Genomic DNA, 22,245 nt, shown 5'->3' on the forward strand with positions numbered 1-22,245 from the left:
AAACTGTAGAACATCAACAATCACTGAAGAAAAAAGATGTATTTCCCATATTGACTCATTTCACCAGAGGAAAAAAAACTTAATGGTTATTTATTTGGCTTATATTTTCTCTATGCTTTTATTTTGCAAACTCAGATACTCAAAGTTCTACAGGTATGTATATACAAAATCGTATATACATATATATATTTTTTATATATATATTTTGCTGATCCCTGGCTTCCCTCTGTATAGTGAAATACAGTGTGGCATTACCTTCTGGTCTGTAAAGCTCAGAGATTTTATTTCCTTAAAAATTATTTCTATAAAAAGTTGATAGAGACACCATAAGGGCATACAAGGGCACAAAATCCTGCTCAGAACACCAGTACTTCCATACCTCTGTATAATGTACTCCTCCTCTCAGGCCACGTGGATCTACACGAATATTTATATGCCGACACTGGTTCATGAGCTCTAAATGACTAGGACACTGGACCCATGGTGCATTTGAAGTTAAAGCTAAATGAAGCTGGAGAGATATTCTTTCAGTGTTTTCTGTCAGGAAACAAATTATAAAAACAATTCAATAACACAAATATGTGCACATAGTCCACTGTAACAGTATTTGCCATTAAAATATAAACATTGGTAAAATACAATAGGAATCAATTCCTTAGGGCCCCTGGATCTCAGATTCTGCATTCTATGACTTCTTTTAACTTGACAAAAACAGAACAGCAGCAGTAGGCAGTAAAATAAAGGTGGTACCCAGGAGGTATTTGAAATTCCTCTCCCCTAGAACAGTTAAACCTGACAAAGTCAAAGGTAGGCTGATAAGCAAGGCTTCAGTTATCCACAACGTAGTGTGGAAGCAGATAGAAACTTCCTTCTATAGATAAAGTGTTGCCTAATGAAGAGAAATACCATAAAAAGCAATCACATTGGTTGTGAATGCTATGCTAAAACTACCAAACTACATTATAAAGCATACTAAGCAAGAGGTAAAGTCTATTAAAATTACTATGATTATCTAGACAGATTTTGCCAACAGTCAATCTGGCAGATTCTTTAAATTGGCTTCCATGCCAAAAATGCTATGCATTAAAGCACAGCTTCCAGAAAATCATCCAGGGCAGTTGAAATGTTTTAGTTATTAGCAGCTTATTCCTGCTCTAAAGATTAATGTCACTTTGAAAACTTTTTCCTGTTTCTTAGTCCTAATTAAGCTCATCTTAATTTTCAGACAATTCATCACATCTAGATTAAGCAGAGAAAAGAACACTCTATTGTAACTATGGGAGAAGCAATAAAAGCTTGAAGAGAGCTTCAAACTGAGCAATCACCCTCCCTTATTTACAGTTTCTCAAACTCAGTCTTGTTGAAGACACAGCACAAAAATAACGAAGGAAAATAGGTACTAGGGAAAACTAGGGAAACAACATCTACAACTACTATGTGCCAGTCATCCATTGTCGATGCCTAATTGTTTTTAGCTTGCTTATTTCCTGCAGAAGTCTAGCAAACAATTATTTTGTGTCACATGTTAAATTTAAAATGCACTGATTGCAATGTAAGATATCAGGAAATTAAGTTATTCAGTATCAGTAATGTGCCCTAATTCATGCCCTTTCTGCCCCTAAATAAACTCATCCCTTCATCACATGCCAGCCTTCTTACTGATCACTGGTTTTAGGAAAGGAATAAACTCAGTAACAAGTTCCCACATGGCTGACTTTTTGAATCCAACATAATTCAGCCTCTCAGTGAGTTCCAATTATTATTAAATAAAGCAAGGCAAAAAGGGTTTATGGAAAAAAAAAAGTCAAACCTTATTTTAATCTGCACAAGTTCTTTTTACTCTTTTAGTAATAAAATCCATATAAATTCCTGTACTGCCCTTAGATATCTTTATTAATTATTGAATACTGAATGGAAGTCTAATTTGTTAAACAAGATTTTTCTCAGGTTGCAGAAAACTTAGATGAATTCCAAATGTAGAATTTATAGTCTTTAAATAACTGAGAAACTAATTTCTGGGTAAGTGCTTTCATCTTTAGAGCAAAAGTTATCTACAACAAAAACCCTGAAAATTCTGTAATTTCATGAAACATCAGGGATCTATGATTATTCTTCTCTGTTTCTCCCTAGCCCCCTAACTTGACTTTAAATTTCTACAGAACAGAGAGATCTTTTTTTTCAGTGAGAAGAAGCATGAAGCAACAGTCTCCTCAAACAACATGAAAGCCCTGCAGATGTAAGTCTGAGGTTGGACTGGAAAAGTTGTTTATTTGCACGTTTTCCTTTACCATGAAACTTACACTGACTCTTTTTACAGTACAGATTCCTATCACTCCTCATTATGACGCCTTTTTGTTTCAAGTTGACATTTGTATTTCTCCACATCTCCACCTACAAAAGCTCTTTCCTACCTGTATTCTCAGGAAAGACAGGTTCTATGCCAACCCCATGATCAGATGGTGCCACTATCTGGGCTGGATCCCTGAGGTAGATTCCACGGTTGCTGCCGACAGTGACTGTGAAGCCGATGTTACTTGTGAATGATGAATTCTGAACGAGGTAGTCATAGGCTTTATCAACCTGTTAGAAAGAGCAAATTCTAAATTAACAAATTTCAACTTAATAGCACTTTATGCATATTCTCTTGATTATGAAGTGTTGAGCAAGCACAGCAACAAACAGTAAAGTACCTCACATGCTACCTGACATGCAATTGCACGATACTCAACACAGAAAATGAGGCAATTTTTGCAGTCTGCAATAGCTACAGAGAGCCCAAAAAGCCAAGAATATTTAAAAAAAAACCAAAAGCAAACAAGGCCAAGTCTCCTCTGCTATAAATCCATCAAAAGATTCCTATTCAGAGATGACTGAAGAAGAGGACTTCAAGGCCCAAACCTGCTATTCTAATTAAGGTGATTTTTTCATAGGTGAGGCAACAGTAGTTAAAACATTTAAAACTTTTATATAATAAGAAGCTGAGCTATTCAAAAGAGACAAGCAATGGAATACCCATACAAGTTTTATATATTGATATGAAATAGAACGATCAGGTCATGAAATCCAGCCCTGGGTCTAAGTATATGAGCTGTCACAACAAACTCACATAACAAATTCACCTTCTTGTTTTAAAAAGATACCCTTCTACCTCACTTGCTATTTTACTGACTACAAAAATCTTGTCTTCTACATGCCATCAAGGTACTTTCATCAGTGAAGACTAGGGCGCCCTCCTTTGAGACAAGTGGACATACAACACCTTGTCTCCCCGATCAAATTCTAATCACATTTTAACACGTGATTTAATCACAGGCTACTAAAACATCAAGTATGACTGATGCATTTTATTTTTTATTTGATATGGCTACCACCACTGCTGCCTTCTGTACCAACCTCAGCATTACAGATGTGCCTAACAGGCATTACCTACTAGGTTTTAGCATCTTCAGAATGTGAGTTTTGGGTAAGCATTTAATATCTGGCATCTTGAAGCACAAGAGAAAAATCTTAGTACTTTGATTAGACTAGGACAGGAGTGACCGTAGACAAAAACCAGTCCTAGGTCTGTAAGAACATAAGCTTATGCATAGGGAGACACTCAGTACGCCTTCATCATACAGAGGATCGCATCACAGATTTTCAAGCTACTCTGAAGCTCACAGGAAATGATGAGCATTCAGACTGCTTAGTGAAGACCTGCAGCAAAGCCACTGTACAACTGCAGCTGTACTTCTTTGTGACCCAGCGTGGGTATCTGCTTTCACTGCCCAGAACTTACAGTCTCAGCTTTTGTCTGGACAGAACAAGTTTAGCTCTCCCTGATGATACATCAAAACATTTTTGGACGTTAATACAGAATTTAGGCACCCCAACCCACATGTGGGTGATGAAAACACCTACTACATCCCACTTTTATGTCCATGTATCTTTTTGATCAGTCTAAGAATGTGTCCAGTTATCACATTTATTTTACAGCAACTGCATGCTGAAACTGGAAGAACCTTCTCATTCCTCCTCCCTTCTTGCTACATTCCCTTCCTCTCCTGCCATGGAGAGGCATGGAACAAAGTGGCATGGAACAAACTGAGTGAGATCACTTCCAAAGCCGCTTTTTTTATGGGTTAGTTTTTCACCAGCAGTTATTTATATTATACTATTTTTTTGGTTGCAAGTACCTGAATAATACCATGTCCTTGTGCAAATACTTCTATGTTTTCAGCTTTCACTGCAGTATTTTCTAATGCTCTTCTGACAGAATGAACAGTGTAATGAACATTATTAGCTTTGAGTCCTGGAATTAAAAATAAGGTGTTACTGGATACAGCAAAAAATATGAAAGCGACAGCTTTTTTAAAGAGGAAAAAGTATCTCTTTTAGATGATGTCTTTGTGTTTAATATTGTAGCACTTTACCTGACAGTACTAACGCAATGCCTCCACATGCATTGGGAGAAGACATGGATGTGCCATTCATGAGTTGTGTTCCTCGCAGAGTCCAGTTTGGAACAGAAGCAATAGCACCTCCTGGAGCACTGATACTTACTCCAAGGGCTCCATCAGTGCTAGTGTTAAAAAGCAATGGTTAAAACACCAATTTGGTTTTTTTTTTGCATGTTTTAAGATAAAGTTTTCAGTTCATTTTAAAGAAGAAAGGCTCACCTTAGAGAATATTCGCTACACTTGACTTCACTAAACCCATTAAACCCCTTAAACCCAAGAAAAAGCATGCCACCAAGTAACAATTTAAAATGTCATGTTAATCATCAGCTGTGCCTGTTTTATGGTGAGAGGTTTCTAAATTCACACTCCTTCAATATTCTCCACCAGGCTTCAGTTTAGCCAGCAGAATACTTTCTGCGATTTGAATTACAAAATGCACACAAACCAACCTATTAAACACTTCAATAAATAAACTAGTATCCCATGTAGCTTATTCAATGGTTATTACTTCTACAGAAAAACAGGGGAAGGAAGGCTACGAAAGATCCAAGACCTAGACTTCTAATTCAGCATGTTGACAGTTCATTACCAGGTCAAGTTTTGAATTACAAGCCTGAGACAAGAGGGCAAGGGGAGAACACATAAAAAGCAATGTCAAGAGGTAGGTCAGGATCAGCTAGGCCTGATGCCTAAACCCCACTTTTTCTTTCACAAGCATACTGAAGAACAGAACAACTGTGTGCCCATGACACACTTAGCGCAGCATCTAGTTTTCAACTCAGTAAGCCAGATATGCTCCATCTTTCTTGCTCTGGATAGACAAAAATTGCACTGCTTGAATAAGGACAGCCCTGTGCCTAAGTTATTAAGTTCTATAGAGAGGCAGGATATTTTAGGATACTTATATCCCACACTAATAGCTTCATATGTCTAAAATCTATCTGAAATCAGAATATTCTAAGTATTATAGTGCAATGTGATATTTGGACATATTTTATGACAGCTGTATATAAACCCATAAAAAGGTTCTGCATCCCAACACCTCTGGACAAGCAGTGCACAGCACATTGGCCTGAAAGCCTCTGCTGCTTACTGAGATCCTACTACTAATCCCTACATCAAGACTGCTCTAGTAAACTTCAGGAACTCCTCAGCTCCGTGCATATTGCACCGTAAACAAGGAGAATCCTCCTTTGGCCAGACTTGGCCTTTCAGCTGATTATTTTACAGGGCACAGTGACTAAGCACTCAAAAAGTGATCTATATCACTTTTTTATATATGTGTGTGTATGTCTATCAAAATTAATTACAAATTGATCTCCCTTTCTCAGCTGAAGGCAGAGAGCACTTTTCTCTTTTCCATACATAAAACATGACAATTCTTCATAGTAAGATTCTTGAAACAATATACTTGCCTGTAAACATACAAACACCATAACAGCTAGAGAACTGGAATTAAGTCTAAACACAGCAAGAACTCAAGAAGATATGTTACTATTTTTTTCTCTGTTTGTCTATCACATTACTATCAGATGCTTCTGAGACATGAAACAAAAATTGGAGTTTACTTTGCCCTTGAAATTTCTTTTACAGATATATAAAAAAATTTTCTGTAATGTAAGGTAGAAACAAATTTTTCTGCCTACTCACACCTCTACTGAACTCAAACAAAACCCTTGAGTAAGTAATGCCATCCCAGTAATGTAACTGAAGCCAGAAGTAACACCACTGCAGTAACAGTATTTATTTTAATCTTCATAAATTATAGCACATTTTTCACCACACTAACCTAATGTAATAAATGGTATAAAAAATATAAATGAAAAAAAAACCAAAACACCCAAACAACCTTTCAGTAACTTCTATCATATTTGAATAGATCTGCACCCAAATACTTTCCCAGATAATACAGGCTATGCTGAGGCAGTTCCATGCTATTCCCTTTCCTCCAGGAGTTCTAGAGCCCAACATACAAAGGTGTTACCAGAAAAGCAGGCTAGTTATGCTCTTTCCACAGGAAAGACATACTTTTATTTTGGTATTAGTGACCAATTTTAGATTTTGAGTTATGTCATCTGAACCCCAAAGTAATAAATTTGTTCTTGGAATATAACCTACCTAGGCCCTCTGGATGACCAAGTGTATTGATTTGCTGGCAGTTTTTCCCTCAGAGAGTATTCAGCAACCATCATGTCAGGTGACACATAGGCACCAACACCTGTAAAAAATATTCAAGTGTTTTAGATGTAATATGAATTTTTGTTAAAAACAAAAGTAAAATACTTCTGTAGCTTAAATTCTTTATGAGAAGAATTCTTGCTTGACATTTAAAATGGAAACACATTTTCCATCTCATTAAATCTGGATATTTTTGCAAGGCAAGTGTAACGCACCATGCTATGCAGTACCAATGCTGATGGGCGCACTGTATAATAGTAAAAGATCATGCAAACTTTAAAGTTTCACTTTTATTCAGCTGGAATATAACCTTCTGCACTTCTTTCACAACAGGTAACTTGTACGTGCCTTCTTTCTCTCCTGCACCCCTCTCCTCTGCTTACACTGCTCTGCCACAAACTACAACAAATGCACCTCAGCCAAATACATGTGAATTGGTTCCTGCTCATGTTCAGCTACACCCCCTGGAGCAAATGGCCACATCCACACATCTCAAGCAGTCAGGGGACAGTCATTCCTGGGTATCGGTTCCAAGTGCACAGAGTATGTAAATGACTACATCCAAGCCTGATAAAGTAGCATTGGTACAAGAGAACGCCAAGTATACACATTGCATCTATGTCATCTACCTATTCAAGATGGTAACACTCCACTTTGTTTACAGCACAAGCACTACCAGGGTGGTACAAAACTACCATACCAAGCTGACAAATTTGGCAAAGCCCATGTCTGTGTGAACTAAGCCAACCTGTCAGCTGTATTTTGCTTTACCCTGAAAAAATGAAAACTCTATCTGGTTCACTCCAGATGGAGGACAGGAGCAAGCTACTTGGCATGTGGAGTGAATAATCACACAGTCTCTAGAGTGATACAACTAAGCTGAATTGACAGAGTAGATGCACTGTAAAAGCAAAGCCAGTGCAGACCTGAAAAGAGCTTGTTCCAGTTACAACCCCCAGTGTCAGTAGTGAATTAATAGCAGAATAACTTTCAGAAAATAATAGCATTAATTCTACTAGATGCCCTAGAATAGCAGCTCTCCAGCTTTCAAGGCTTCATGCTAGTCTCCTTACACACTAGCCTCCTTGCATAGGAATTCTGAGACTTAAAAAGCATCTTGTGTAATGCACTAGTGAGACAATATTTATATAAAAATTAAGACTAAGGAAATTATCCCTGAATGCTAGACATTTTGCTAAATCCTGTAGCTCAACCTTTCACTAAAATATCAAAACCGTGTATTAGCCCATCAGAAAAAGAATTTTAATGACAGTAATAGACTTGCACAGCAGTGGTGCTGCAGCTGAAAAAATTCCTCCCCTACAAGGACTTGTCTAGATTCTGACATGGAATTATTTTCTATCCAAATTAAAAACATCTGTTTCACTAAAAATAAAAATTAGAGTATCTGATGAAGACAGATGATCCAAAACTGTAGTTCTGACAATTCAGAATGCACTGCAAGACTTTCCAGAAGACTAATTAAAATCCAATTTAGAATCATATTTTTATAAGCTGCATTTATCAGCAGGTATTGGTTGGAGCAAAGTGGTGTGCTTAGACAATTACAGTTGAAAAACTAATCCTGAAATATTCAAATAAGTCAGACCAAAGATTTATTTTGCAAATTTTATACAAAGCCACATCAGATCAAGACCATTTGCCTCCCACATCTTTTCTACATAAGCAAGGTCTTGAATTGTAAGAAGATAACAATCTAAATTTGTATATGTAAGTGTAGAGCAAATTAACCTTGTAGCCCAGCAGGCAATTTTGTAGATTTAGTTCAGTAATTACACTTGTAACACAAGTACAAAGTTTGAAAAGACAGAAGTTGAATACTGTCAAAATTTTTTTCTAAATGAATTATTTACCTATTACACTAGATGTAGTTCCACCAGGACATCCAACTGTAGAAAGGCAAGGACCATTATTTCCTGCACTTGAAACATAGATTACATTGTGTTTCCACACTGCTTCATTAATCACTTCACAAATTCTCCTGGAGTAAGAGAAAGAAATTAATCATTTACTCAACAATATTGCTTTCTTTCACAGGACAAAGCTCCCATTCTGTGTACAACCTCTGACCGTTCAACAAACAAGGAATATTATGCAGCCTGCTTCCCACACCTAGTAGAGGCAGTTCCAGGACAGAAGCTGACCACAAAAATATCTTCTGGTTTCAAAAAGAAGTGATAACTATGTAGTGATCCTAGGTCTTCAAAAAATACCCCACAGCTCATGTGGTGTTTCAATTATGGAAGTTCTTTATTATGCTGAAATACTATTTGTGTATGTATAATATGTATAATATTATAAATCTCTGTACTATGTATTTGTGTACATACTATAAATTAAAAGCATTTTTAATGGGTTTACTTCTTCTAAAGCAAATTTAAAATTTATACTGCACATATTCTAACATATGAATCATACGAGCCCGGATGATTCACTCCTAGCCACTAGTTAACTTAAAGAAAGCCCAACAAATACAATTCCACCTCTGTGAAATTAAAATACTTTAACCACAGTACTACTCACCCAGAATTTGGCCAGTGTGTCGCTTCCCCATAGCTGTAGTTGACAAGATCACATTTGTACTTTATTGTTTCTATCATCTGGTAAAGTAAAAATGGAAGTTATAGTATGTGCTAGTCAAAGAATGTTAGTGACTTCAGGAATGACAACGGACATCTACTTAAATTGATTTACTACATTTAAGAAATACAGATAAATCTCTTGAATCTAGAAAATAATTTACTGCAGCCAGTTAAGTGCTGTTTTGCCAAAGAACAAAGAAAATTTAAAAAAACTATTCCCTGAAAGGCCTTATTCTTGCTGTGTTCCCAGCTATAAATTAAGACATTACCCTATGAGAAAACTGCAGACAGCAAACATCATCAGTATTGTCTCAGGAACATAAAATTCTCTTTTCAGATGCAGTTTGGTTTAACTACAAAAAGTTGCAAAAAAATTATTGTTCATGTTGCTACATCAAAATATCCTATGGACCACAAATATAGTCTTCTATTTTCAGATCCTTTTCTTGTGTAAAATTTTTCTTTATAAACTCAATATACAGAAAAGCTCTTGGGTCTTTCATCATTAAAAGGAATGATATTTTTCCTCACTCTGAAGAAAGAGTTAACACAAATACAGCAACATAGGTAGATACTTGTCTCTATTCTAGATTTTTATGTCTTCTATAGTTATCTAAGTAACTATAAAAGATACAATGACAACACAAAGAACTTTAAGCAAGTAGGCAAGTAACTTCTCTCATGCATCAAGCTAGAGAGACATTGCAAGTCTGTTAGCCCAGAGAAACTCTAAGTGCTCTGTGCAACAGAAGTCTTGTTTTATACTAAAACACTAATCTTACAATATGCTTTAAAATACATTCTAGTTGTTTTTATGGGTTTTGGCTGTGTTATTTTTGCTTGAGGGTGTTTTTTTATTTTTTGGGTGGCTTGGTTGACTTTTTAATTTTTGGTATTTTGTTGGAAATACTGTAGAACAATAAAAACAAAGCCTATAAACAAAAAGGGCATGAAGTTTCACAATATTCTATACTTAAATCAAACTGCTGAGATTAATCATTTATTCAGTGAAATACCCACAGCTCTTATTAGACCAGTGCCAGTTTCCATTGTACTTAGTCTCGTATCACCAATCTTAATTGAAAGAATCTGAGCTCCAGGAGCCACGCCATTTCGTTCTGGTTCTTCTGGAAAGTATCCAGCTGCAATACTAGCCACATGTGTTCCATGTGCTCCTGTGCAAATGAAAAGTATGCATTTTTAGTGGAATTCATTTATAAGAACTCAGTATGCTACAGCTCAATTAATTTTCTCTTTTTGAGTTGCAAGCACATAAATCCAGTCAGTGGCCAGTCACCAGTGCTGCTGCTACCAAAAGGGTGATAGTGTTCACCAGGACTCAGCAGTGCAGCCAGCTCTGTTTAATATTTTTTTTGATGATCCGGACAAGGGGATTGAGAGCATCCTCAGTCACCGCTGTGCAGACAACAACAGATTGGGCAAGAATGGTGATCATCTGGAGGATAGGAAGGCTTTACAAAGGGATCTGGACAGGCTGGATCAATAGGCTGAGGCCAATTGTGAGGTTCAACAAAGCAAACAGCTTTTTAAGGAGAGAAAGGAGGCAGCAGAAAGAGAGGAACAAAGTATTAACTTAATTCCATTAACAAAAGTTACTTTGAAAGCTCAACACTTCCTACTCAAAGTTATGAATATTACACCTGAGCCAGCTCAGGTAGCAGGGATTAAGAATAGAAAACAGAACCGCACAGAAACAGAAAGGAACATCTCAAAAAAGTTACCATCTACTTAGAAACCTGAATTGCTTATGTAGCTCTACTGATATGGGATAGTGTCATCAGGAGTTAAGAGCATTTTCAAAGCAAATGCATCCATACCATCCTAACCACTCCATTTGCTTCCAAAATAAATCATGATTATTTAAAGAATACTCTAAAACAGGTTTAGAAGTTGGACCTACAGCTATATTGACACTTGACATAATAAAAAAAGTTTGTACAAACCCAAATTAAGATCATTACCCATTTTGTTCATGGATATTATATTTAAGTATAAATTTATTATCTTTCAATTTTTTTGTATTTTAAGTGCAGAAGTACAAAGGAGAGCAACTAAAAATCAATCAATCAATCATCACTCTATATTTAACAAACAAAACAAAAAGATTTTAAAAAAAACTAAAGAAGATTCTCTTTAGTTTAGGCTTTAAGATGCAGGAACTTCTTAAAGAGTACCTAAGTATGCACATTCTATGTATATATAAAGTTGACAATATTTCATACAAAAATGGAAGCAAGTTTGGTAATGAGCTATCATTATAGATATAGTTCAGGAAATATGAGTATTGATCTTAAAAGCCATAATAACACATGCTTGTACTATGACAGCTGCTTTGAGCCATCCCAAGTATCAGAAACAGGACCCAATACAAATTACTGCTTCTCATGATACCAACTTAGCAGCAAAATGTTCTTATGATTACTTCCATTTACCTCCACTTGTCACAATGGAAAGGAGGTTTCCATCATCATATATATTCACAGAATAATTCAACATCTCAGATGTTCCAAAAGATCCATATTCCTGAGCCTCTCTGTAGGTTCTCAGCACTGTACAGTTAGTTAAGTCACCATTCTCACTTGTATCTATGCAGGCTCTGTTGACAAAAACAAACAAACAAAAACAAAACAAAAAAAAAAGGTAATGTCCCAACTGCTGCAAATCTTTGGTTACTTAACTTGTCCAGCTGAGCACAGCACAAAGACTTCAAGAAGTCTTTGGTTCTGTATTTATGGTATCTTTAAAATTTCTTTAAGCAACTACTTTAAAACTTGGTTGTTTCTACTGAAGATTCAGAAACTATGAAGTTATCTAAATAAACTGATTTGCAAACACTACTAAATTCAAATAAATCTGTATTTGAAAAGCAAGAGTACGAAAATTCATGCAAATTCAAGGAAGAAATTTTACAAAAGGTAGATGTTCAGTGCTGGTACACAAATATTTGAAGTTTTACTGTTTTGTATGATGCACATTATCAGTTAAGAAATGTGCCATGTTACATTCTCAAGTCTGTGCAAAGACACGTGTTTTGTTTTGGTTTTTTATCATATCACCAATGGATAGTCAGAACAGATTTATTCTGCTTCAGAAGAAAAATCCCATAAGCTTACACTCATATCACACTGTCTTCAATAAGACTTTATGCCATCTTCATTTGGGACCAGAATTTTGTCAAGAAACTCAACTGAAACAGCAGGATAATTTTAAAGTGAAAAATACTTAAAACCTCTATAAAGAGGGCAAATACAAAAGGTAGCAGGCCTTTGATGCAAGCGATTGTTTTATGTAAAGAACAAGACATTTTAGACAAGTTTAGTCATTTACCTCCAGGTCTCACCATCATGCCACACTACACAATCATATACTGGACCAGGATCACTGTATTTTTTCTCAAAAGAATTCAACAATTCCACTTGATTTTGAAGTTCTTCCTTTATTAGCTTATTTACCTAATAAGGTGAACAAAATTCATTAGAGTATTTAAAAAATTATTACAAGATAGGTAATCCTACATTCTTTTCTAGTGCTATACATTTTTTCCACTACTTTCTCAGGAATGTTAGACTATCCTAGAAGCCACAGATATCTAGAAGTTAAATGGCTTTCAACAGTGCACTATTTATTTTTCACTTATGTACAACTATTTCTGATTTCTGTTAATATAACATTTAAAGCCATTATTTTCTTGAAGACTGTTAAATGATAAAGATTGAGGCATTTCTGGTATTTCACTGAAATAGTAAACACTTCATGAAAGAAAGAATATGTTTAGAAAATTCCAACTTTGAACACAGCAAGGATGGTGGCCTCAAAAAATAGCACATTAAATTAAAAAGAAAATTTACTGAAAATATCCAGCAATTTTTTTATATAATACCATTTTCATATCTGACACCAACTCTCAAAAGCGAAGAGCAAACAAAACAACTACAATACAAAGATTTATAAAATTCATCAGAATATACACTGCTAAGTTATCTGCTAAAATACTCAAAAGCACCCTTTCTTCACTCATCTAATGAAACATTTTAATCCTGTCAACCAGTAGCAAATTGCTGCAAAGAACAAGTTTATAAATGTAGACTTAATGCAAACCTGTGAGGGAGAGCTATGAGCAGCATCAAATTCTTCCTGTTTCCTACAGGCTTCTGCTAGAGCCAGCCTGTGAACAGGATCCCAGAGCTTTTCCTTGCGCTCTTTCTGTAAAATAGAACAGAGGTTCCTCAATATACTAAGAAATATATGTCAAAGTATGAAGGCAAGTACTTTTCACCTCAATGGACCACTGTGAGGAAGAGCACTAGGCCACCTCCTGTTGCTCTGAAAAAATCACAGAAGAAATGGATCATGTAAATAATAAAAATCAGAGAGAATAGTGCTCAACTGCAGGTTAGCAGACTAAGCATGTTAGCAAATCATATGCTGTGGTGTTCTACAGAACTGTAAAGTATGACTATATACCAGAAAGAAAAGATAATTAATTCCTCCTTACCTGAATCCTCTCCTTAAGAGCTTTAGGATAGATATCATAGCCATTTTTTATGCCAATGTGATATTTGCCTGAAGGATTTACCCAGTTTGCTGGAATCTACAGAAAAGTATATATAGAAATAGGTTAACTAATGGCACTAAAAAAATTCCACAAACAAACAAGTCCAGCACTGTGTAAGACAGCTTACAGAACACACTTGCAAATACTGCCAATTTAATTCCGTCTCTCCATAACAGTAACTACTGCACTGTTCCAACAACATGACATGGCACTTTCAATCCAGTTCCCAAAAAACCATTATCAGTTCATGTGACACTGCCATTAAACATCTTTACGTATTAATTCTTCTGACAGTCTACTTTTAAAACACAAAGTCCCAGCTTTACTGAATTTACTGGGTAGAGACCTGGAGAAATAATAGTACCATAAATGAAACCTAACATGAGCCAGAATGGTAGGAAGTCATGACAAACATCTGAATATCTCATTTCACATCTTGATGCAATTTAGACTCAGTATATCAGGATCCACTCATCCTAGTAACAAGAGTAAAACAGCAACAGATTCAACCTTACAATCATCCTCCATGCAAAATTAGTAAGAAAGCTGACACCATGGAGAGATCCAAAGATGTGATGCCCCCACATGACATCATTAATTCAATGAGGAAATCAGGAACACGTTAGCAACATCGGTTGTGTACCCAAGACCACTACTATATTTTGTGTCCTTTCTGAAAACCCTACATAATTTCTGTTCTATGCATAGTGGGAATTCAGTGAGTCTACCACTAGGTCCTCAGAGATTTTTCAGACTCTAAATCTATTCACCACAAGCTTAACACAATCCCTCTTGTAGCTTATGCAAATGTGGAAAATACTAGCACTTTTAAAGACACAACTGTGTCTGATATTTTTAAAGCATATTAGCATGTTTTCTTCAGACAGTTTCCAAAGCTGTATCAGATACTGTTTTGAACAAGTAATTAATCATTTGTCAAATCATCAAGCCACCCAAAAAGCCCTGTACACACTCCTATTCAACTTCAGAAAATACTAGAAATAAAGACGTATGAAAAGTGTAGGAAACACTAAGCAAACTGCATGAAGATGAGCAAATGCAACATTAGGTTTGGGTAAGATCTGGTTTGCTGGTTTCAGCTAGGCTAGGGTTGATTTTCTTCACAGTAGCTGGTATGGGGCTGTTTTGGATTTGTGCTGAACGCTTTTGGTAACTCAGGGATGTTCTAGCTGTTGCTGGGCAGTGCTTGCACAGAGTCAAGGCATTTCTCTCTTCCAGGCTCCTTCTCTCATCCATGCCAAACAGTGGTCCAGCTGGAGATGCACAAGGATTTGGGAGTGGACATAGGTGGGACAACTGACCCCAACTGACCACAGCCACATTCCATACCATGTGGCATCATGGTCAGCATATAAAGCTGGGGAAAGAAGAAAGAAGGGGGGAGCCATTCAGAGTGATGGCATTTATATTCAATTCATTTCCTGGAGATGTCTGAATACCTGCTTGCCCATGGGAAGTGGTGAATGGATCCCTTGTTTTCCTTTGCTTGAATGCAAGGCTTTTGTTTTACCTATTAAACTGTCTATCTCAATGTATAAGTTTTCTCAGTTTCACCCTTCTGATTCTCTTCTCCCCATGTTGCCAGGGGAAGGCTGAGTGAGAAGCTCTATGGTGCTTGGGTTTAAACCGCAGCATCTGGTTAAAAGGAAGTAAGTTCTGAAACAGGTGCTAAATTTGCTGTTAAGCAGAGAAGATGATGTCCAGTGGTGTCTCTGTACCACCAAATACTCACCTTTAAAATTCTTCCAGAAAGACCAGTAATTTCTCCATCTTTAGGTTCTGCAATGGTACATGTAGTTACATCACCACTGCCTGTGGTGTCAATTATATCAATTATCTTCGGTTTCCCATCAGTTGTAATCTGAAAACATGAGCACAGAAAAATTGAAAATGTACTTAATTACCCTTTAGCACACAAACCAGGAAAGTGTTGTTAAAAATATCAAATAGCTTCCTCAGACACCCAATCTTTACCTGAAGGGCATAATACCACCTTGAGCTCAAGATGAATTTTCAAAGAACTAAGACAAACATGTCCATCTTTCTGGTTCATACAAATCCACTTATTTCAACTAAAGATTTAGAAGATACAGTAAAAACACTATCAACGAAGCACAGGCAGCATCAAATTAAAAGGAAGCCTAAATATGCAAAAAAACAAATTTGCAAGAACTACTGTTTGTTTTTGTATTATTTCCTGTGTTGCTTCTAACCCCTCATTCTGGACAAATTTTATAGTAATGAGTAATGAGCACAAGTAAGAAGATGAAAGGTGCTGAAGTACAAACTCTCAGAAGCTAGAGTCTCTTAAATGAGTTTAAAGGAACCTAAAAGGAACACAAGTTACTATTACCTTATTTTTCCTGTTTCAAAGATTCTGCTTTGTGTTTTAATCCATTTGCACCATTAGAAGCTATGGCTATATGCACCTATAGATGCACCTTATGCATCTATAAGAAGTCTGGAAAGACAATACAGCAGCCTCCCAGGACCTAAAGATGGCCCGTAAGAAACCTGAAAACAACTTTTTACAAGGCACAGGCAGTGACAGGACAAAGAAGAATGGCTTTAAACTAAAGCAGACTATCAGACTAGTTATAAGGAAGAAATTTTTCACTGTGAGAACAGTGAAACACTGGAACAGGTTGCCCAGAGAGCTGGTGGAAGCCCCATCCCTGGAAACATTCGAATTCAGGCTGGACGGGGATCCAAGCAATCTGATCTAGTTGAAGATGTCCCTGCTCCTTGCAGGGAGGTTGGACTAGATAGCCTCTTAAGGTCCCTTCCAACCCAAACCATTCTACGATTCTATAAATTTATCATATGTACATATTTTTACAGTTCTATATCAAACACTGATTAAAAAAAAGAGAAATCAATCATCTTCCTAGTATGTCCTACACATTAACTACACTGAAAGTGAAAAAAGCTTAATATTCAGAAAAGCAGCAACATTTGTTGTTTCCTACCATTTAAACATATGGTTTTATTGCTTTTATTCTCTATCAATAATTTTGATATTAGACATAATATATGGAAGGTTGTTTTGTTCCAATAATACTCTGAATTGCGAATTCAGCTACTGGAAGCTACTGAAACATTCAAACGGTTTCATAAAAGTCACTCTGATGCTGCCAAAAGGACAAGAGCCAGGTTCTTATCTCATCTCAGCAAACAAAGATAGATACTTCCATGTATCAAATTCTCATGGCTTAAAAAAAAAATCAAACAAAAACCCAACCAAAACACATACAACCCAGGAAAAAACTCCCAAAAACCCAACACCAAAAAGCCAACCCAGACAAGTAACAAGCAACACCTCGCACGAAAACAGGCTTAAACAGCTTAAAAAAATAAAAAGAACAAATCCCAAATATTCCAAACCCATAGCAACCATAAAAACAGCACCAATTTAATTTCCCAGAAGTAACAAATACTCCTTTTGAATAGGCTTGCTAGGGAAGAACTTTCATGACAAGAAACCAACACTCTACTCCGTTCATAGAACTTCAAGTTCACTGAAGAAAATCTTTAGAGCATCTTAACCTTGTACAACATTGACTGAACTACAGTTACACAGTAGTGAAAATTTACTTGGGAAACTGTGTGTAGGCATAAACTATACACTTTACAAACATTTGTAATTAATGTCTTCAATGTTGGCTGCAATTCACACAAAAGTCAGGAGTTGCTCCAATACTAAAGCAACTGCAAGCCAAACCTGAGATTAGCAGCACCGGATATTTTTCAATATGCCTCTGCTCAAAGTCAACTATTCAGTGATCAAAGTACAAGAAAACAAGAATGAAAATGTAATCCAAGGTGACTTGTTTAAAGGAGGCAAGTTATACAGCAACAGGTGGCCAGAACACAGATTTATGCTGCAGCAAGCTTGGGTAGTTTTAGAAGTTGTTTCCTAGACCAAAAGACAAGGTGGAACTCCTACACATTATGGCTCCTTGCCTCCTAGGTGAAACCTAGCAGGTCCACACATGCCACTCATACACGTGAGTTTGTACTGTCAGAAGCAACAAATCAGAGTCTTTCAGTCAGACACAAGAAACTCAGAGTTTCAGCTGGTCTAAGGTTCAATTCCTAACAGCAGCAATCCAGACAGGTTCACGGTAATTTAGGGCAAGTAACCGATACGGCATCTCCTGCTACCATGAACTGCTCTTCGGCACACTGCCCACCAGCAGCAACACCAGAGTGAAACTCAAGAGTTCAGCTCAATTTTCTTTTGCAAATCTTGTAATTCTGAGTTCAAAATTATAATAAAAAAAATAATCAAGTGACCTTGATCAGCTCCCTTACGTGAAGAGTCCTGAATTGATTATAGATAGAAGGTATATTTTAGTACCTTTTGCATTAAAAAATAAAAGAATTTTTATACAATTAAAAATATTTTATATTGGATTTAGAAAAATAAAAAAATCCTCATTTTTGCCTTAATTATAATGGCTTGCCTATAGCCATTTGAGAAACAAATTAGTAGTTTAAAACTGAAAACTACTTTGCTGTTTATACATTTCTGAAGTTTGAAAATCCTACTTACATGTTAGTTCTGACTTTGTAAAGCAGATAAATTAGTAAACTGAGAACACCAAAATTAATCTATGGTGCTTAATCCTAGCAATGGATCAGTTCTAATGGAAGTAAAGGAGCACCAGTATCTATGACAATTACAACAGAAAAGGGAAAGCCAGGTGAATTTGAGCATGTTTTTGCCAGCCCATACAATCATTCACTCCAACTGACAGCTACTGCAGCCACAAGAGATGAACAAGTTCTTCAGCACTTTGGAGACAGGACAGCTGATCATCATAATCACAAATAAAATAATTTCCAAGTAATTTGTTTTTAGCTCAGTGCTGAAATGCAAATAAAAGCAAACTAACTGCTACTGCTAAAAAGTTGTCACATGAAAGTACAAGTTAATATTAGTAAATAATAATTCCAAATGCCACTTCACAAAATTAATAAATTTGTAAGAAGAGAAATGAACTGGCTCATCTATCATGAAACATAAGAAGCCATAGCAGGAACAGGGAAAGGACAGGGTGGGGACTGAGCAAAGACTGCACATGTACAACCACAACACTTCACTAATTGCACCTAAAATTTGATCAGTCACTGTGCCTTAATAAGGAATTACAAACCATGACTTGGCAGACAGTAGGAAATGCATTTTACCAAGAGGATTGAAAAGGGAAAAAAATTCACATGAAAGAAGCAGACAAACTAAACTTTATAGATGCTGTCAACTGGTGGAAAAGCAATGAAAGAGGAGGTGAAAGGAATTCCCTAGAGGGCACTGGTTAGATCCATAAAAGAAAAGGAAAGTAAGTAAGTACAAGATAGATTAACGTTTTATTCATCAAAGAAAGCCAACCAACAGGCAACAGATCTAAGAAGTTTGTTAAGCTTAACAACTATTCTCTCCATAGCAGCAAACATCCAGGGAAGAATAGGAACATAATGGTATTTCCCTGTTAAATTCTGTCCCCAAATCTTTCTGTCCCTCGAAAAGGGAACAAACAGTGCTTATCAATGTTTACAAACCAAGTCAGATTCAACAAGCAAAGGAACCCTACCCAGGAATGACACAGTAGGGAGCAGCAAAAAAAAACAAACAACTGTTTTGTTTGACTAAGAACTCCACTATATTAACATGGTAGTTAATTTTAGCCTGTAATAATTATTGTCATTAACCAGAACTCAAAGTTGTAATACCTATTAACCTTGCTATAGATAATGTCTCCTCCACCCTCTAAGCAATAGATTCAGCTCTTATAGATCTAACTCTATACCAGGCTAGGAACTGACAGTAAGAAAAAGCAGCAGCAGCAAAGACAGTGGTTTTAAAAAAAAAAAATTCCAAAAATCGTCCCAAAGTTAGAAACTACTTCTTGCAGTACAGCTATGCTGCGTCACTGCCTGTGCCCAGGACACTGACTCATTGCATCAAGGCAAAATGTGAACTGGCAAATACTCCAGAGAGTGAGGACATTCTCTTGCTGAAGAAACACCTACAAAGCTATTCTAGACTGGGTGCTACCTATGCCTCCTTTGTAACTCCCTGTGCAGTAAGTCTCACCAGGCTGCAGTTCAGCAAGCCCCTAAAGACAGGTCTATTAAGCGTGCAGAAAGATCACACAACTTCTTTACATGTTTTTCTAACAATCCTGAAAACTTGCTCTCTTTCACCCACTGCAACATGAACTCCACATCCTGCCCTCCAAATCCTTTACTTCTTTCACAAATCTTTTACTACCTTGAACTACCTGAAATTTTATCCTGTGCATAAAGAAGTTGGAGAAAACTGATATGGTCAACACGGAGATCATGATGCTTCATAAATACCCCTTATAAGACTTGGGTTACCTAGATCAGAACAAAGTTTCCCATTACTGCCAATAAATTCATATTGGGGTTTTGCTGTTGTTGACCACTACTCATTCATAATCTCTAGAAACTTAGGGGGTTTTGCTTTTATATGTGAAACTTCAGAACTATGCACAACATTCAATTTATATTCACACCTTCCTAATTGTCTTCCATTATTTTCTACTCTGCCCATTTGGCTAGCTTTCATTAAGCTTTCCAATTACTCTTCCACTTACCCACAACTTCTTGCCAAAAGCACCAGCTTCATTTCAGCTTAAATCAATTAAAGTTACAGCTGTTCAATCATTCCTTCCACCCAACCTGTCCTCTTAACTCATTCTCTAGTTTAAATGAATCCCATAAGGAACTACAGATCTACCAGGGTCAGATCCCTGAATGAGGTCATTAGGAGTTAATTCTACACCAAAGAAAGGGTAGAAATCAACACAAGCTCTGCTTAGTCAAAACAAAACAAAACAAAGGATTCCGCGTCCAAATGAGCTGCATACAGCTCCGAATCATTCTTCCATGGACTCTTCTGCTATAACTCAGAGAAAACATGTTGATAAGAAATCAAAAACAGCAGTGACACAAAAGGCAATATGCAAACCTAACGAGATAAAGAAATGCTAAAAGACAAGAGTTAAAAGAAGTAAGTACTGAGAAATGCCCAAACTGACATCACACACAGAAATTTACAAAACAGACATGGAGACACAAAGTTGGCAGACCAAAAAGAGAAAGCTGTCAGTATCGAACTTGATGCAGACTGTTATTGCAATAAAACGCACGAGAAATAAAGAGATAAAGACGGGTATGCAAATTGTGCCAGAAATACACTTCTCATGTAAAAGACCTAGGCGGCTGTGTGTAGCCTCGAGCTACCTTACTGACGAAGTAACGCTAAGGTTTAACAAAAACACAAAGCGTTCTTTTATAATGAGCTCTGCGTGACAGAAGGCAGCCCAAGAGATTTAAGTGCCATAACACGCCTGTGGACGGCTTAGGAGGAGGATCCTCACAGCAGCACCCGGAGTGACCGGCGCGGAGCCCCTGGCTACGGCATCTCCCCGCCCTCCCGCACCCGAGCCCCCGCTCACGCGTGCTGGGCGGGAACCGCGAGCGAACACACGGCCACGAGTCTCCGGGACAGGGACAGTCCCCGCCAAAGGGCAGTCCCCGGGACAGCCCTCCGGGGCCTCCCCTGCTCCCGCCGCCGCTGCCTCGGGCCGCCAGAGTGCCATGGCCGCCCCCCGACTCGTCCCCGTCCTCTCGGGCTGGGTCCGGCGGGACCTGAGAGCTCCTCTCGGGCCGCGGCCGTGACCCAGGGCCGCCGCCGCCCCGCTCTACCTGCATGCCCGGCGCCCCGGGGTCCACGCCTGTGTCCAGCACGGCCAGCAGCACCCCTCGCCCGTCAAAGTCGGGGAAGCGGGCGAGGAAGGCGGCGGCGCCGGTCTCCTTCTTGGGCAGGAGCCCGTGGAACGGGAACGGCTCCTCGGCGGCGGCCGCCATGGCGCGAGACCAGGGCGCGGGGCCGGAGGGGCGGGGGGGACAGGCTGCGAGCGAGAGGCCAGGGGCGGGCGGCGCATGCGCGGTGCCGCCCCGCGGGGACGCGCACCCCCTCGCGGCCCGCGGCGCGAGCAGCACCGGAGCTAAACTGACCAATAGGGCGCCGAGGAGGGCGGGGCCTGATGTGGAGGCAGCCAATCACAGGAGGGACGTGTTCCACGCGCCGGGGCTGTGGCGGCCACGTACGGCGGCGGCGGGAGCCGAGGGCACCTTCCAGCGCCGTTCGCCGCGGGCGGGGCTGCCGCGGTCTCCGCGGGGCCGGACCTACCCCGCCCCGCTCCAGGGCTCCCGGCCGGTCCCGGACTGCGGCCTCGGGGCCTGCCCGCGGCTGTGCGGGGGTGCGCGGCGTCCTCCGAATCGAAAACGGAATCACGGAACCACTTAGGTTGCAGAAGACCGCTGAGATCATCAAGTCCGAGCTTTGACAGATCGCCTCCAATATCAATCAGACTATGGCACAAGTGTGCCAAGT

At 38.3% G+C, this 22,245-nt stretch overlaps 1 protein-coding gene across 8 annotated transcripts in view; it reads right to left on the reverse strand.

Moving 5' to 3' along the window:
- The window catches only part of TPP2 (tripeptidyl peptidase 2), a 50,909-nt gene extending 29,048 nt beyond the window's left edge, over positions 1-21,861 (reverse strand). For 5 of the 8 annotated variants that reach the window (XR_015284427.1, XR_015284430.1, XR_015284431.1 and 2 more), the window contains exons 1-14: positions 21,555-21,861; positions 15,550-15,678; positions 13,737-13,832; positions 13,340-13,444; positions 12,569-12,693; positions 11,674-11,837; positions 10,241-10,395; positions 9,162-9,238; positions 8,492-8,619; positions 6,558-6,657; positions 4,413-4,561; positions 4,176-4,291; positions 2,412-2,580; positions 380-537 (exon numbers count right to left, since the gene is read on the reverse strand). Coding sequence is in view for 2 of the 8 variants with exons in the window: in XM_086880749.1 (XP_086736875.1) it covers positions 380-537; positions 2,412-2,580; positions 4,176-4,291; positions 4,413-4,561; positions 6,558-6,657; positions 8,492-8,619; positions 9,162-9,238; positions 10,241-10,395; positions 11,674-11,837; positions 12,569-12,693; positions 13,340-13,444; positions 13,737-13,832; positions 15,550-15,678; positions 21,555-21,716 (1,833 nt within the window). In the remaining 6 variants the exon portion in view is untranslated. The remainder of the gene's footprint in view (positions 1-379; positions 538-2,411; positions 2,581-4,175; positions 4,292-4,412; positions 4,562-6,557; positions 6,658-8,491; positions 8,620-9,161; positions 9,239-10,240; positions 10,396-11,673; positions 11,838-12,568; positions 12,694-13,339; positions 13,445-13,736; positions 13,833-15,549; positions 15,679-21,554) is intronic. The other 3 variants (XR_015284426.1, XR_015284428.1, XR_015284429.1) reach the window with 1 other exon arrangement.
- Positions 21,862-22,245: the final 384 nt, after the last annotated feature.

The sequence above is a fragment of the Cyanistes caeruleus genome, chromosome 3 (assembly GCF_971803275.1).
Source record: "Cyanistes caeruleus chromosome 3, bCyaCae1.hap1.1, whole genome shotgun sequence".
Classification (NCBI taxonomy): domain Eukaryota; kingdom Metazoa; phylum Chordata; class Aves; order Passeriformes; family Paridae; genus Cyanistes; species Cyanistes caeruleus.